A 16613-nucleotide genomic window follows, 5' to 3' on the forward strand; every position below is an offset into this window, starting at 1 on the left:
TATCATTATTTTTTTCATGACCCAGAGGACCAAAGCTAATGGTTTCATTTATACACAGCATTCGCTTCTCTGCTTCCTATCTATTGTTCAGGTTCCTAGGATAACCAGTTTATTTCCAAGGATGACTTTCAGACCACTTTTTTCAACTATGCAAACAGCTTCTCTGCTCAGCTCCCATCCCGTTGAAGCAGCCATGTGCGGGGTGGCAGGGGCTATGTACTATCTCTGTGAGAGAGCTTTTGCCAGCAGGTGGAAACCCGCAAAGGTTTGCCTCTTTTTGCTGGCTTTGGAAATCACCTTCACCAGCATGTTCCCTCCTAGGGGAGCACTTCCTCAGCTGTGGCAAGAATTACAGCTTAGGCTGGGACATTGCACCTGATTGACTTTGATTTCAATGTGTGTAGGATATTTGTGTGTCTTCAATCACCTCACGGGGAAAAGAAATCAGTTCTGAAAGGACAGCAAACTAAAAATGCAACATCACCAGATTATCAATGGGACAGACCTTAAATATTACAGCACATGAAGATCATGCAGCAAAAATCCAGCAAAACTATTGTGATCCTTGGACTATGTTGAACAGAATAAGGTTTTATGTTTCTCCCAAGGTACACTACGTAGAATGGGAGGGCATTTGCAATCTGCTTTACTTGAAAACCCATATATTGTTTTGGTCCTCAGCACACTTATGTATCAGAACTTGTAAAACAGCTCATATCCATCTATCAGGGACAGCAAATCCACTGAAAATAAAAAATAATTAATTTACCCGTACGTTAACTGAAGATTAATTATTTAATTTTTCCTTCTTTTTGTTGTCCCAACCAATAAGTGGAAGGAGGAAGAAAGTTGTAGGAGAGTGTATAGTTGAGATACACAGCTGACCTTTTAGAAACTTGTAGTCTGCAAAAGAAGCAAGAGTTTAGAGTGCTGACTAATTGTGAATTGCAGAATTTAGAGGCCACTCTGGTGCTCATTCATTTTGCAATTTACTAATGCAACTCGTTTGAATGTCTAGTGACATCCTTTAATGAGAAGAAGGAATACATTAGAGTAAAAATGTGTTAGTCATAGAACCTATTAGGTGTGTGTACACTGAGAATGACCTACAAAGCACATTATGGGTATGCAATTCTTACTACTTGCTTTTCCTGCATAAAAAAATTATACATACACACATTGAGGTATAGTATTTATAAAATTATTGCATAGTCAGAGTTAAGCCAGTCCCCAAGAGGATCATGGACACTTCAAGTTCAAAATAGTATTTGCAAATAATATTTTTCCCCTTTAAAAATAAGTGTATTGGCGTGTGTTTAATATTAAAAAGAGTATTGAGTTTAACTCTGGAAAATCAAGACCATTCAAACCACATTTTGTCTTTACCATGTTCTGTCACATGCGAGTATTGCAGAGAGTACTCTCACATGGAGCTGCTGAATTTGGGTGCAGGTTTGGAAGTTTGAGCAGTAACTCCAAAGCATCATTGTTCAAAGAAGTTTAGCCAGTACTTAGCAAAATTTAATTAATTTCAGTGCTTTAGACATAGTGTAGGAAAAAAAGATTTTCTTGTGTACTTATTTATATTCTGAAAAGGGAAAAAAAAAAACCCAAGCAGTTTTCTGAAAACGGATTATTTATCTTTCATTTAATGTTGCATTAACATTTTGTTGTCCTTGTGTAACCACTGGAATTAAAACATTAGCATTTAAACATGTGAATATTTTCTATGTTTCCCCTGCTGCCTGCTGGCTATTTCTATTTTAATGGTATTCATTTTCGATTGGTACGACAACAGGCCCACACTATTCCCCTAGTACGCGCTCTACACCTATAGCAGATCCGCAGAATTTCTTCAAAGGAGCAATATTCCCCGACGTCATCGTTCTGTAAATTAAAGGAATGGGCGTTCATGAGGGGGAAGGAAGAGCTTCAAGTAAGAAATGTCTTTCTAAAGGACTTAAAGCTCTGGTTGATTGCAAGCATTCAGTCAGCCTCATTCACCTCGGATAGTTTCCCTCAGTCTCCCACGATGCAGACTGGGGGGTTTTGCTGGCATTGTGTGCATCCCGCTTTCCCACCCACTTCCTCTCCCGTGCCTCCCCAGCCTTCAGCCGTGCCTTCCCCATAGCAAGGCAGTTGCTATGGGAAGAACCCAGAAGGAAACGCTGAGAGCTGCTGGTTAGCTGTAAAGTTGCTCACAAGGAACAGAAGATACTTTGTTTTGGCTGTGCAGTTTTACACCTCAGAGCAAATTGCAGCTGCTGTTGATATAGTTTGTTTTTTCCAGAAAACTAGTTTTCCATTCCCCAAAGGTTTAGCTGGCAAATCTAACGAAGTTAACTTAATTCTAGTCTTTTGTGGGGTACCCTAAACAGAGTGAAGTTTCTTTGTGTTCCCTTTCTAGATAGGTAAGACAACAGTTTTTAAAAATGTGGTGGTTCCTAAATGCTAATGTTTGCCAGATCTGCAATGTAGAAGGATTTTCTTTTTAATCTGATGGAAAGACAGAACTCTGAGTACATGGAAATGGAGCATTTCCGTACTAATCCGATTCATCACTTCAATTTGTAAACGAGATCTCCAAACTGTCAGCCACGTCTTTGTGTATGCAGGAGAAATTTCCTTCGTTTATTCAGAGAGCATTGCCTGTCATTGTCATTACTGCACAGTAGCCCCTCTGGCTGACTGAAAAGGTTCACTAAGCATTAAGCAATGGGAGTTCCCACAGAGGTTTCTGTCTTTCTTTTGGAAATGTATAATCAACTACTGGGCTGAATTACAAATTGGGTTGGTGCTTTTTATTCCCTGGTACCAAATTCAGGAGTTTTGCACTCAATATTCTCCTAAATGCTGCAACATGGAACAAATGCAAAATTTTGTAAGTGAAAAGTTGTGCTGTTAATTCTCTGAGTCTCTACCATTTATAATGCAACACTGAGTAACCAGTTCACCTGCTTGATACTGGAGCATTATTCTGTAAAGCTTAAATTGCTGCTGTTACTTTCTGGGGCAGAAAGAAGAATTTTTCTGCCTGAGCTGATGTAACTTTTTGTAGTCTTGGTGTGATTCTGATCATGTGAGCACCAAGATGTGGTACCACTGAATAAAAATTTTTGCTAGAATGGGCTACTAACAACTTTCCTTGGCCACTCTGGGCATCACAAAGTCTGAGAGAACTTATTTGATGTATACCTCAAACAGTATACATAAAATAATGCCATCTACCATATTACATTTTCCCTTTCAAATTATAAATCTGAATGTTGATTGGCTTGAAACAAATGTTCACAATGAAAGAAAAATGGAGAGAAGGGTCAAGTGATTTTAGAGGAAAGATGAAGAAAACTGTCATTGTTGTGAAGGCTGAACATAAAATCATTTACATGACATTTATGCAGTTTCCAATGGTTTGGCACTCGTGTGATGCCCATGAATGAGCCAGTGCTATTCCAGTTTGATGGGAGAAGTCCCCTGTTTCTGGAGTTACTAACCAGGTGGCTGGTTGTCTAGATTGAACTCTGGAAGAAGCCCTTTGTCTTTGAAATAATATGGGGGTTTTGGCTTCCAGGAGGAGTTCTGTTACCCCGTGGAATGTCTGGCTCTGACAGTGGAGGAGGTCATGCACATCCGTCAGGTGCTTGTGAAGGCGGAGCTGGAGAAGTACCAGCAGTATAAAGATGTCTACACTGCTCTCAAGAAAGGAAAGGTAGGGCTGAGTCTGGGGAGGCTCTGAAGGGTACTGAGGGAGGCCAGTTGCACAAGCCTCCCATTTACATATTTGTTTCTTACCCTCTATTGGAGAGAAAGAAGAGTTATCCACCAAACATCCCCCTAAATATGTGGTACATGAGTCAACTTCCTTGAGTGGTGTCCACAAACATCAAAACTTTTCATGTTTGTTCAGATTGCCTATAAAAATGCAGTAGCATTTGCAGTTATCAGAGTGTATCTGTAGGTGTCTGGGTTGAACTTCACTGACTGAGGTGATTTCTGTCCCCATGACTTCTGCAGGTTTGGTTACCTTTTCTGTTCCAGAAAACAGAATTACAGATAGCAACAGAAAACTACAAGTTCTTAATATATGAACCCTTCCTATCAGGCACAGAGGGAATTAAAGCCTTCAGAGAAGCCAACCAGAAGGAGGTTTAATATTAGAGACCCCTTAAATAATGCATTTTTCTGTAAATGCAGATTGGAGATAGGTACTTCCCAGGAGAAGCAGCATCCTTTTCTCCCACTTCTAATTTGTGCTTCTTGGACACCTCCAGAAAGCCTATTTTGACTGCACTGTGTGTTTTATCTACAGGCCTACCTGTGTGGAATGTGCAGATTTATTTTAAAGGTTTAATACATTTAAGGTAGAGGAACAATAATCTTATAATGTCATTCATTAGAGTCAGCTGTTTCCTGTTGTCATGACATATAAAGCTTAGTAAGGAGCTTTTATCAAATCTCAAAGTAGGTTGAGGATTTAATTAATTTGTCCCACTATTAAAATTGTTTGATTTTATTTCTAACCAAAGTTATCTAGTTAATGAGCAAGTATTTAATTTATGCAAAACAATTAAAGGCTTAATTCTAAATATATGAAGATACAGTTCTGGACCTTGTTCTCAATATTATCTTAGAAGTTCAGACCCCAGAAGTGGATGTAGCCTGCCACTGTGACCTTGCCAACAGCAACTGGTCAGTGAAGTCATCGCTGTGTGGGACTCTGCTTAACACTGTGAACTCCTCTGTTCTTCTTCCTCTAGCTCTGCTTTTGCTGTCGAACAAGAAGGTTTTCTTTCTTTACCTGGTCTTACACTTGTCAGTTCTGCAAGAGGTAAATATTTTATGTCTGTTAATAAATGAGTACAATTTCTTAGGGAACATGATTGATTTATACATTAGAAACCCTCAAAAATTTCTGCTGCATACTGTTGGTTGGGTTTATTTCCGTAACAGTCTGTGTTAAAAAAAAGTATGCAGAAACATTTCATTTGTAAGTGACTGAATTGCTTCCTTGGACTGAAACTCTCGACTAAAAGTGAGAAACATTCTTTTTCTTTTTTCTTTTTTCTTTTTTCTTTTTTTTTCTTTTTTTTTTTTTTTTATTCTTATGAGAACGCAAGATGGAATTTACTCAGACTCCCCACTCAACAGTTTTACAACCTCTGTGTTTGGGGAAAACATTTCAAGGCAATTTACTTTTTGTGCTATTTTTGGAGTATTGGGGAAGGGGAAATGCAAGAAGGAATATTTGCAGGCAAAAGGATAAATTTTAAGTTAACAGTGAGATAATAAGTCAGAAGATCTATGCAATCACTGAGTTTTGGTCTCATTTACCAGAAGAGGTTTCTTTAGAGGCAAACCAGCTTATTTTTCTTTTTTTCCCCCTATTTTTTAATTTAGGTACCATTCTTGTTCAACATTTCTCCTTGCTTCTGGCTTCATATTCTGATTGAAGTTACTATATTGAAGAAGCTTTAAAAATAAAAATGTTTGTTTAAAGGGAGGGTGGAGGGGGCAGGTTTCTATCCCTGAAATCCCTTATTCTTGATTTAAACATAATTTTTCCCAATGGACTGATTCATGCTCTTGTTTTTTTACACAGGCCTGTATGCTCACAGTGTTGCAAAAAAGTAAGTAAGGAAATTTATGTTTCGAGCCTTTCTAAAAAGCTGCAACCTTTGTAATGATGCCTTGTGCTGTTCCCAACAGATGCGGCTGCCATCGAAGCCATACTCCACCCTCCCCATCTTCTCCCTGGGACCTTCAACCTTGCAAAGGGGAGAAAGCTTCATGAGGCCAGAGAAACCCTCTAGCAGTCACCACCATTCCCTGCGGAGCAGGTGAGAGACAACCCGGCCTTGCTTGTGTCTGTGGCAAATGTTCCCCAAATGTTTCAGGCTGGGTTATCAATCATGAAGATGCTGCTCACCTGGTTTGTAGTTGGCCACGTTTCTAATGCCTGTAGTAACTTTTCTGAGGCCTGAAAAGCCAGGTGTCTTCTAGTCATTGCTTTGATTTACAGAAATAGCAGCCTAAGAGAGTCTTAAACCTTTTTCACATTACAGCTGAAAAATAATGAGAGTCTGGGACAACTGTATTTCTGTAGGACCTCTGAAAAAACATCCTTAACTTGTCTTTTTCTAGTGTGAATGGACTCCTTGGAGATAAATTTTACATGCTGAAATCACCCACTGAATGAGAATTCAGTGATGTGTAGTGCACAGATTTATCTTCTTTTCCCCTAATTTTCTTACTCCAATTTTCATAATTTTTTCACTTTAGTATTATGAAGTTATCTGTTGGCTTTATATCTTATACATAGATGGTTGTCAAAGCTAATCAAATATAAAAGAAATGCTCCTTTTTGAGGGAATCTGCTGTATAAACCCTCTGCATGTGTAGAGGGTAGTAGATTAGCTGTGTAGATTAGCCATCAGCTATTTTTAGTTACTAGGAAGGTTGTTTTTTGCCAGGATGTAAATGTTACACACGCCCTCAGTCAGTGACCCTGCAGTCTTGCCAATCTAGGCAGAAGCTGCCCTCTCCAGTGTTTGGAGTAATTTGGGACAGGAGGAAGGAAAATTTAAATCCAGACCTTTCTGATGTGATTTTTTTTCTGGGGCCTGCAGCCAAGCTGACAAATAACATGACAGGTCCCCCTCTTTTGCCTTTCAGGTTGACCTCAAGGTCCAAGTCTGTGGATAAGTCACACGAAGAGTTTCCCAAAGAATTAATGGAGGACTGGAGTACAATGGAGGTTTGCGTGGACTGCAAGAAGTTCATCTCAGAAATCATCAACTCAAGCCGGCGCAGCCTGTCCCTGGCCAACAAGCGAGCCAGGTTAAAAAGGAAAACGCAGTCCTTCTACATGTCCTCTCCAGGAACCTCGGAGTACTGCCCCTCGGAAAGGACGATCAATGAGATCTGAGCCCCGTGCCTTCTGCTTTGCTTCATCTCCACGAGGCCATCACCATCAACGAGGTCACTGGAGCCGGATCGTCACCCCGTTGCTTCGTTCCACTTGACTGGCTTGGGTTTGCATTCGGTCACAGGATTTCCTGCTCCAGCAGCTCCCAGAGACGCAGAGCACTGTGTGTGGATCTGTGCAGGGCGGTACACGGCGGGGCAGCTGCTCGCACTGGGAGAAAATCAATCGTTTGAAATTGTTGCCTCTTTTGTACGTGTGCGTTGAAATGAGAAAGCCTTTTCTTGCTTTCAATCTTTTTTTAACCATGCTTCGAATCATTTTTCGGATGAGCTGAGAGCAGGTGTCTGGTGGGGAACCAGATCTAGCACAGTGTCAGCGTTAGCACCCTAGCAAACAGTAGGTCCTGCTGCATTCCCACCCTCGGAATGCTCGTGCCCTTGTTGAGGCAGCCAAGGGCTGCTCGCACAGCAGGCACCCAGCGTGAGCAGCTCCGGTCAAATCCATCTTCCTTTGACCCGTTTTGGTTGCTCTGAGATCAGGGTTCAGCACGGGGCTCTACAGTGGCAGTGTCCTGGGGCAAAGCAGGTGACAACGCTCTTCGCCCGTGTGGTCGGTCATACCCCTGAGCTGCTGTACTTCTTAAGCCTTAGTGTCCTTCTGAGTGACTCCTGAGCAGGTTTTAGTAGTTTACTTTCTATCTTGAATGTATGATAATGACTACTAGTAGCAGTGAATTTTAGTAGTAGACAAAGTTGTACAGTTTATGGGGAGGATGGGAAATAAGGGAGGCTTCTAATTTTAACTGAATACCTGTAAAATTGTTCTCGTGGTTACTCAGAGTAAGGTGTAAATTTGTATTATAATGGAGCACACAGATACTGCTATAGTTCTGTCTGACAGCATATCCACTAGTGACCCCATTTTTTCTGGGGTTTATAACTTGGCTGTAAAAATTCGTGTTTGGCTGAAATTTGGGCCAGTGCTCTCTCAGATTGGGAGCAATCTCCTTTTTTTCTTTAATCTTTTTTTCAGTCTTTCCCCCTTTTTAATTCACTCACAAGGGAGTGCTAGACTAATTGTTTAGAAGTTCCAACAATTTTACAATGTTAACTGACATCTCATGCTTTTTTGCACTTTTTTTATATTCAAAATACTTTTTTTTTTTTTTTTTAATTCAGTCATAGCCAGAGTTTAGTCAATAATTTGGGGCCAGATCATTTTGGTATTTAAAAACTAACATAGCCAAGTTATTAATACTTGAAATCAACTACTGTAACTTTTTTCATAAATTTTTTAATACCCTGAGGCATATTTAATATCTATATAGCAGTGTATTATAGAATGACACAGCAGAAAAGTTTCAGATCTATTTATTAACATTTCTATTCTTCAAGTTAATGAGAGATACCTCAGAACTGCTCCAAAGTAGCTGGGACTGGACTTCCATAACATAATTTTAAAGGTGTATTAAACAAAACAGCTTCCTCTGTCCAAAAAGCCCAAGAGACAGACAGCCCCTCTGGCCCTGGCAAGGCACAGTGCCCGGGCTGGGAGGCACCAGGGCTGCTTGGCTCCCCTTTGGCAGCCTTTGGAGCAGCCATCCATATCGTCCCTTTTAGGCTTGTTTGAAAAGCACATGCAGAAGTCTCTTCCCAGGGAGTCAGCCATCCTTATTTTTTTCTTAAAAGCCCCCTTGGAAAATGAGAATTTTCACATATGTAGGGCTTATTGAAATAGTTTCTATTTTTTTCTGAACCAATGCAAACAGGAAAAGCAGGGCTCAATGCTAACTCTCTCTCTTTGCTGTCCCATTTAAGGTCAGGTGTCACAGCCCTCTCCTCATGGTACCTCTGGAAAAGTGTCTTGCCTGTTAAGGCACCTGGAGTACTGACATGGGATAGGATGTAGGATTGCAGGGGAGCAGCACAGGCTGGCTGGTGGGAAAGGTTCTTCTGTTGCTGGAAGGGTCGCCTGATCTCAGTCACATCAGCACTTTTTCTTGTTTCTGTGCCAAAACCAGGCCGTGAGTTTGCTGCACAGTGCATCAAGGGAACCAGACAGAAACAAACGCAGGAAATCTCACTTTGCATCTGCCCTGTTGTTGTCAGGATTTTTTTCATGGAGATGCCCCGGCCGTGTTACAGTTGTGCGGTCCTCTGCTCAGTCTGCTTCCCTGGTGTCCTCAAGCCACCGAGGTGCAGGGCATCCAGCACATTTATCTTCCTCTTGGAGAGGAATTTGGGATGTTGTAGAGCAGGCAGGAAGAAGGACTAATAACTCCTGAGCGTGTGAAGGCAAACATGCCTGTGCCCTGCTCCACTCCGGCAGTGTCCGGGGGTGGCCCTGGGGCAGTGGCAGAGCCCTGTGATCCAGCCTGTGCTTTCCCAGAAGTCCCACAAGTCCTTGGCCCAGGGCAGGCTCTGCTGTGCTGAGCAGGGCACAAACACTGAAAAACAACGCAGTGGTTGTACAGATGGCTCCCTGTTGCTCACACAGAGCTGCCATGGGCCAGGGCCTGCATAAACTCCCTGTTTCCCCTGGAAAAAACCCTCCAAGCTGCTGACACATGCTGTGGCAGGCTCCAGAAGACACGGTGTGGAGGGCAGCCTCTCCCCTTGGCTCCATCCCTTCCTCCCTGGCACAGTTGCTCCACGTTATCCCGGCATTTCATTCCGCACGCGGAGAAGCAGCGGGTTGGTTCATCGCAGGCAGCCTGAAGGAGCTCAGCTCGCTGTTGCCTGGCTCTGCAGAGGGGGCTATTTTTAGCTCTCCATCTCCTCCCTGCCTGCACCAGCATCCCAAATCCACTGCAGCCATTGGCCCAGCACCCCGTGGTGCTGCCCAGCATGTCCTAGTTACGGGCTGAACTTCACGTCAGCGTCAGAGGGGGAAATCAGAAGCTTGTAAATATCTGTAATATATTTATTAATATTTAGGAAGTCTCCATCAATCATGCAATGGGAATTGAATTTCCCATGATGTTTTAAAAAGGAAACGAGTCTTATTTATATGTGTATTGGCTGTTATCTTTTCTTAGAGTTAACGCTTTCAGCCCCCTAATACAGTTTGCACATCTTAGAGCAAATTACTGCTGAAAAGAACGCGGCACTAGCACAGTGAACTCTGTTCCACGAATTTTAAAATTATTTTCTTTGGGTTTTTTTAGCTTGATTAGTATGCCCAAGGTCTGTTAAAATATATCATAGGAGACCCAAGGAGCTAAAAATGGCTTTGGCAGCATCAGTCTTGTTTTGTATGTGAACCTGGTTGTGGGGAATGCAAAACCAGCTCTGCCTCACGGCGGTGATGGAAGATGTGAGCAGGCTTTTGCTGCAGCTCTCAGACCTGACCTTTCAAGTGTTCATGGTGACAGTAGTGTTTTGAGGGGTTGTTGGGTTTTTTTTCCCCTTTCTCCGTTGCTTCCTTTATACAGGGAGGGGTGTTACCTGGTAAAAATAAAATGCCTTTCCATTATAACCTTTGTCTGTGTTAATTATTCTTGGGGAAGCTGATTTAAAGGTTCTGTCTCTCTCTTTTTTATGCTTTTACAGTTTTGTAAGATCAGTCAGATGTTTCTTTCGGCAAAGAATTGTTAACAAAAATGATTGCATAACAGCTGAACACTGGCTGGGCTGCATGAAGGGATGAAAACCTGTCGAAGTACCTTTAGAATAGCAATAAAAACTGCTTGTGTAACCCCAGTGATGTGATTAGCTCCTTGTCATCATCTGCAGCCAACTCCCTCTGTTACCAGTGTGCTTGCTGCTCCTTCCAACACTGGAGGGCTGCATGAGGCAGCACATTTGTCCTGCATGTAACACAGGCTTTGGGAAATCTCCATCCCTCCCTCATCATTGGGAGAGAAATGCTGACAGTCTTTTGGAGAAGTTTTTGACTAATTTGGTTTAGTTTTTTAAACCAGAAGTGGAGAGAACATTATTATCACAACTCTTATGTTGTTCTCTCTTCTCTCCTGAGCATCCCTTTTTCCCCAGTCAAGTTCAGCATCAGCTTCCCTGGTTCGTTACTGGCTGCATGCTCTATAGGTTAAAACTTATTTAGAACCTCCAGCTTTAAACTCCTGATTGCTGCCTTCCTGCTTTACTTCATCCAGCAGCTCTGCAGAACTCTTAGGAATGTCTGTCTTACAGCTCAGTCTCATCTGTGAAACAGTGACAGCACACAGGCATGAGAGAAAGGTGCTGCGACTCTACACTGGTGCTACAGCACATGGATTATGTTCATGTTACCAGAAAATTTTATACTGTTGCCATGTTGATAACTTGGAGCTGCTCTGGTTTATTTCTTCTTTTGTATATGTGTATCTTAAGGCCAGTCTGAGAATGTTTATGAATACCAATTCCAGCTATAGAAACCTCTTTCATTGTTTCTGCCTGATTTTTACTACTGTGTTTTAGACTTTTTGGATACCTGAAATCACTGTTCCCCAGAACTTGCTTGTAGGAGAACCATGACAGGGGGCATTAGCTCAGCCTGATGTGACACTCAAAGCACAGAACCCCCATGTGAGCGGCGCCTGTGAGCTCCTGCAGCCCGGAACAGAGGCAGCCTGGGGCCTTCCCTGTTCCCTCACCTTGACATTGAAAAATCCCAGAGCTGCCCATGTTGTTCAGCTGCCCTGGCACAAGCTGTGAGCTGCTCTGTGTCCCAGAGTCCCCAGCTGCAAAAAGACACTTCAAAGTGGTTACAAACTGTTTAAAGAATTTTGAGAGCTGCTGCTGCAGAGCTGAGTGCTCAGTGTCAGAGCTGAAAGGATCCTGCAGTGCAAGTTTCCATCTGCTTTCAATACTTGAAAACAATTAGTCCTACTTCCAGGTGAAACAAATTCCAGAGAGGTGAAACTTGACAATACTCTGACAAGCAAAGACTTGTGAATGAATTTTTATATGGTAGGTCTGCGCTCAACAAGTGTCACGGGGCATAATCAGGAGAAGGAGCTAAACAGGTATCGAATTTTATGCAGTAGTAGCTTAGTTTGTTCATTTGCAATAAATCAGTTCAGTGACGTTCCAGTTTCTTCCCTGGTCAGGCTGTTTGGCAGTGGCAGTGCCTGGCTGAACTGAGTGTCCGATGTGAGGTAGCCCAGGCTCCGTGTCCTGAGGTAACAGGAGCTGCTGCTGTCTGCACGGGGCAGCGAGATGGGTTCTGTAGAACACTTATAGATTTTTGGAACAGCCCTTTGGAACAGGCCCTTCAGAACAGACCTTACTGTAGCTAATTAAAAAATACATTTGTAAGCAGATCGTATTTCAAGGTGCCATGCTGCTACTGTAAACTCAGAGCTGAAAAGGACCTGTTTGATTATTGATATATTTGATTTAAAAAAAAAAAAAACACCCATAAGAGCACTCAGTATGAAAAAAAAATATATTCTTGGTCCCTCCAATGCAGCTGAAGGTGTTTCCACTAAGCTTCAAGTCCTCTCTGCATTTCTCTAACCAGTGACACCAGTGCCTACAAATGGGAGCCAGCAATGCTTTGGCTTTTGCAGGACGGGCCCTGGGGCAGACAGTGCAGTGTGGGATTTTTTAAACTGCATTTCAGAAATCTGAGTTCAGAAATCTGCTAAATCTAGAATTAAAGGACATGGGCATGAGTTGATCTGCAGGAGGCGAGCTTCCAAAGTTTGGTGGAAATAAGCACCAGTTCAGCTGGCACAGATCTATAGAGAGGCAGCACGCTCATGGCCCAGCTTCAGCTGAGACATTTCAGGTGGGCATGTTCCTGCTGAAGGGATGGTGGCTACACTATCTGTGAATCAAAAGCAAAATTAAGGGTTAATTAAATGAGGAGGGTTTTTGAGCTGTATTTCTGTTAAAGCTGGTTCCATCTCCCTCACCCCCTTCTTTAATAAAGAAAAAAAAAAAACCCAAATAGGAGGTGCACGTTTTGGACATGAACAGGCCTAAAGCACAAACCTTTCCCCTTGGAGCTTCCCCTGCTTCTGTGCTGTCACTGTGCATGCACCGTCTGCGCATCTTCAGGGACACCAGGGGCAGCAGCTCTAACAGCAAAAGGCCACAGCATTGTCTTCTGCTTGTTTCCATGTTATGTGTTACTGAAATGCAATTTCTGGTTCATGCATTACTAATTAAAAGCTCTTTAAAATTACTGCCTTGCTCTCACTTTCTTGAGGGAACTGTTAAGACCACGGGCACCTTTTCCTACAGAGCACAGCTGGCAAGGCCATGTCCCACATTTGTTTGGCCAGGCAGAGCTCTGAGCTTTAGCTGCTGCAGATCTTAGCACGGTCAGAAACAAAATTATAGCGAAGTAAAAGAGAAGGTATTGTACCAGCAGGGCCCCACATCAGGAGCCCTTACTGATCATTTCAATTGCAGGTGCCTTCCAGAATGAGAATGATACCTCAATCATACCTCAATCACCTCAGCTGTGGGAAAATTAAAAGGACAGGACTTGTGTTTCACAGAAATGCCTTCTCACTGAACAAATCCATAGTGAAAGCATGACCTGCTCCCTGGAGCAGTGATTAAAAGGCTTAGCCCATAACCTGCATGATTCTGACAGGTGGCAAGTAGTGTTGGTGGGGTGAGAAGGTAGTTTATGAGATAAACAAGGTCTTGTTTACAAGTCAAGGCTAGTGATTTTAGGCATGTCTTTCCTGTTCTAATGCAAAATGAAGCAGCTGCCAGTCCCAAATGCAGTTACCAGTCCAGGCCCAGAGGATCCCTGCAGAGCTTTTGAGCAGTGTGTGGCTTACAGCAAGCTCAGGGGGACTGGTACTGGATCCTGCTGCCTACCCAGCACAGACTAATGGAAATTGCTTTTCTGCAGCTTTCTCAGATATTCAACAGTGAGTTATATATTACCACAGTCACACCCAGAAGTGTTTTTTTAAACTGCACATGGCATTTATTTTGGATAGCACCACAGAGGTCATAGACATTTACAGCCCTGGCCTTCACAGCTCTCAGTCTAGGGAGGTGCAGCAGCAGGAACGGTGTTGCCTACTCACCACTCTTCCCTGAGGATTTGAATGAAAAGCGTCTCATCAAGGAACATGGCTGGTCATTTACTCAGTGCTCGGTTATTACATTGTCAGTGCCCAGTTTGAGCTCTGCAGCAGTTCCTGACATCACCCACTGCAGCTCAATGCCTTTGCTTACTTTGAGGAAAACTTACGAGAATATGGGAGCTTTCAGTAGGATTGCCTGTTGTCCCAACAAATATAACCCTTCCTCCAGCATGCCTGCTGACCTGATGGAAGAAAAGAAGTAAGAAGCATGGGGGAGCACGGAGGACTCACACTGGCACAAGGCCAAATTAAGAAAAAGGATAGTCACAACAAACCAAATTAATTACATACCAGGCCATTTGACTACACTGTCTTAAGTCAATTCCTTTGTTGCTAACATGAGCTTGCACCAGCACAAAAACTAGACATCAACCAGAAGCCAGTCCATTTCGAGTGTGGAATCTTCAACCTCTTAAAATCCTTCAGGGCCAAGAACCATCGTGCCCAGTTTGCCACGCTCTGGGAACCACTGCTGCTGTCTTCCCTCACTGCTTCCCCTGCAGTCTTTCCAGCTCTTCCCAGCTCCTTCCCTCCACTGCAGGCATGTGTGACGCAGCTGTAGGGACAGCGAGAGCAGCCACACTTCTATGCAGCGTGGAGACCTGATGTGCTGGCACCAAATTCTTAAAATCCAACCACCTCCCTACACGTCACACCCTTGGATTGCAACCCAGCAGCTGAGAAACACCAAGCTGCAGCTTGAACAACTGCTGTACACAAGCTCCCTCTCACAACTCACAAAACCCAATTTCAGTTCCGCTTTCAAGCCTCAAAGTGCAGAATTCTTACTCAAGATGGCACTTGATGCCTATTAATGAACACGGTTACGAGCTCTGAGCTTTCTTCTGCTTGGCCCCCAGCTCTTCAAGATCCCTCCAAGTAAATCAGTACTAACTTTACACCATTTCTCTTTACACATTTTTTTCCTCCTACATATCCCTTTTCCTCCTTCTGCTGCAATCCAAAAAGCTGCGCTCCGCTGCTCCCACAAGCAGCCTAACACTTTCCCTCACATGCAGCTTTCTGTCTTTGAGACACCTCAGCCAATGCATGTGACATAAAACCAACTTCAGAAATATTTTTTAGCCATTTCCAGTAAAGAAAGAGAAGATGGGGGAATTTCTCTAGGGAGCAATGAAAATAAACAATTGCAAAGGCAGGAGGTTTTTTGCCTCAAGGGCCAACTCAGTCTATAACAGTCTAAGAACTGGAATGGGAATTGAGAAGCTTCAAAATCAGTGTTTTACACAGCACAGACAGCTAGAGACCCCACCAGATCCCATCGATCTGACCAGTCACATGGCCAAGGGAGAAGGATTGAAGCCCCATACTCCAACAATAAGGACAGAGAGCAGAGTAAAATCTGCCCAGGAAAGCTTATGGGAAATCAAGAACCACTTCATCTGCTGAACTCTGGAGCCTGCCTGGTTCCAGTGTGACACTGCAGGGTCCTTTGCACACACTGGCAAAATGAGCAGCCACAGGATGATCAATAATCCCATGGATGCACAACTGGCACCTGCCCCTAAGATGAGAGGGAGCCAAGTGATGGAACAGGCCTCCAGAAGAAATTTGTCTTTTTCCTACCCAAGCATCCCCGCCCTCCTTTAGCCTAGAGGAAAGCAGGAAAGGACTGAGCACAAGCAGGAAAGGTGCTGATGCCTGGCAGACAGATTGGGAAACCAAGCATTTAACCACATACTTCCTAAGTGGCAGGAAATGGTGGAGTGAAAGCAGCCCAAAACCAGTGAGGAACAAAACAGAAAGGAGATGCTGCAACAGAAGCAGACAGGGATTAGTTCCTGCAAGAAGGAAACAAGGTGTCAAGAAAGTAATCCAGGAAACTGACATATGGGAATGCTGCAGCGCAGGTTTCCAAATGTACACATGCCACCAACTTTTCCCTCTTTTTGTGCAGAACTCTGCCACAGCTGCACTCCCCTGCCTAGCAGAACAACACCAGGAGCTAGAACACCCCCTGTGTTCCTCACCCAGGAAGTGACATCGCTCCTGAAAAGGGGACAACAACTGACCTGCATCAAAGCCATCCATCTTATTTTCCAGACATGGGCTGCTTTAAGCTCCAAGTTTCTGTTCCAAAAGAGGAAGGGATTTAGTCCACATAAAAAGAACAATGTAAATATCTGCTATTCATTTAATTGCTTTCAACCGATAGACATTTTTTAAAATAGGTTTATTCATTAGGATCATGTAATTTAGTTACACCCAAATTAAAGTTTACTTTCAAACCAACCAGAACAGGAATGCTGAAAACTCCCTTAAGCTCCAAACAGTTTAAAATTATCAGATCAAAACAGTGACCAACATTTTACTCTTCAATTTTTTCAGAAGTTACTCATGCCCTTTAACAGCTTCCTGAGCACATGCTTGCCACTTGAACAAGTAAACATCCTTGCAACATTTGTTTCACTTTGTGCACACACCAAGAAATAAGTTAAAATGCCCTAACAGAGGATTCTGACAGAGAAATATATACTACATCTGGACCAAACATGACAATTCTGTAAACATCAGACAAGGCTAGAGTCATCACCAATATATTCTTATGCACATTTAACAGGAAAGTTTCTGCAGTCATTGAAGTATTTGTCCAGATAATGAGAAGCATTT

General features: G+C 43.0%; 1 protein-coding gene across 2 annotated transcripts in view; it reads left to right on the forward strand.

The window, feature by feature from the left end:
* SPIRE1 (spire type actin nucleation factor 1) overlaps positions 1 to 10619 on the forward strand; it is a 127170-nt gene extending 116551 nt beyond the window's left edge. For both annotated transcript variants that reach the window (XM_041399251.1, XM_041399250.1), the window contains exons 12-16: positions 3572 to 3709; positions 4758 to 4828; positions 5600 to 5627; positions 5707 to 5837; positions 6673 to 10619. In XM_041399251.1, coding sequence (XP_041255185.1) covers positions 3572 to 3709; positions 4758 to 4828; positions 5600 to 5627; positions 5707 to 5837; positions 6673 to 6925 — 621 coding nt within the window. In that variant the 3' untranslated portion in view covers positions 6926 to 10619. The remainder of the gene's footprint in view (positions 1 to 3571; positions 3710 to 4757; positions 4829 to 5599; positions 5628 to 5706; positions 5838 to 6672) is intronic.
* The last annotated feature ends 5994 nt before the right edge of the window (positions 10620 to 16613 follow it).

This window comes from Onychostruthus taczanowskii, unplaced genomic scaffold (genome assembly GCF_017590055.1).
Source record: "Onychostruthus taczanowskii isolate IOZ18803 unplaced genomic scaffold, ASM1759005v1 scaffold16, whole genome shotgun sequence".
In the NCBI taxonomy this organism is placed as follows: domain Eukaryota; kingdom Metazoa; phylum Chordata; class Aves; order Passeriformes; family Passeridae; genus Onychostruthus; species Onychostruthus taczanowskii.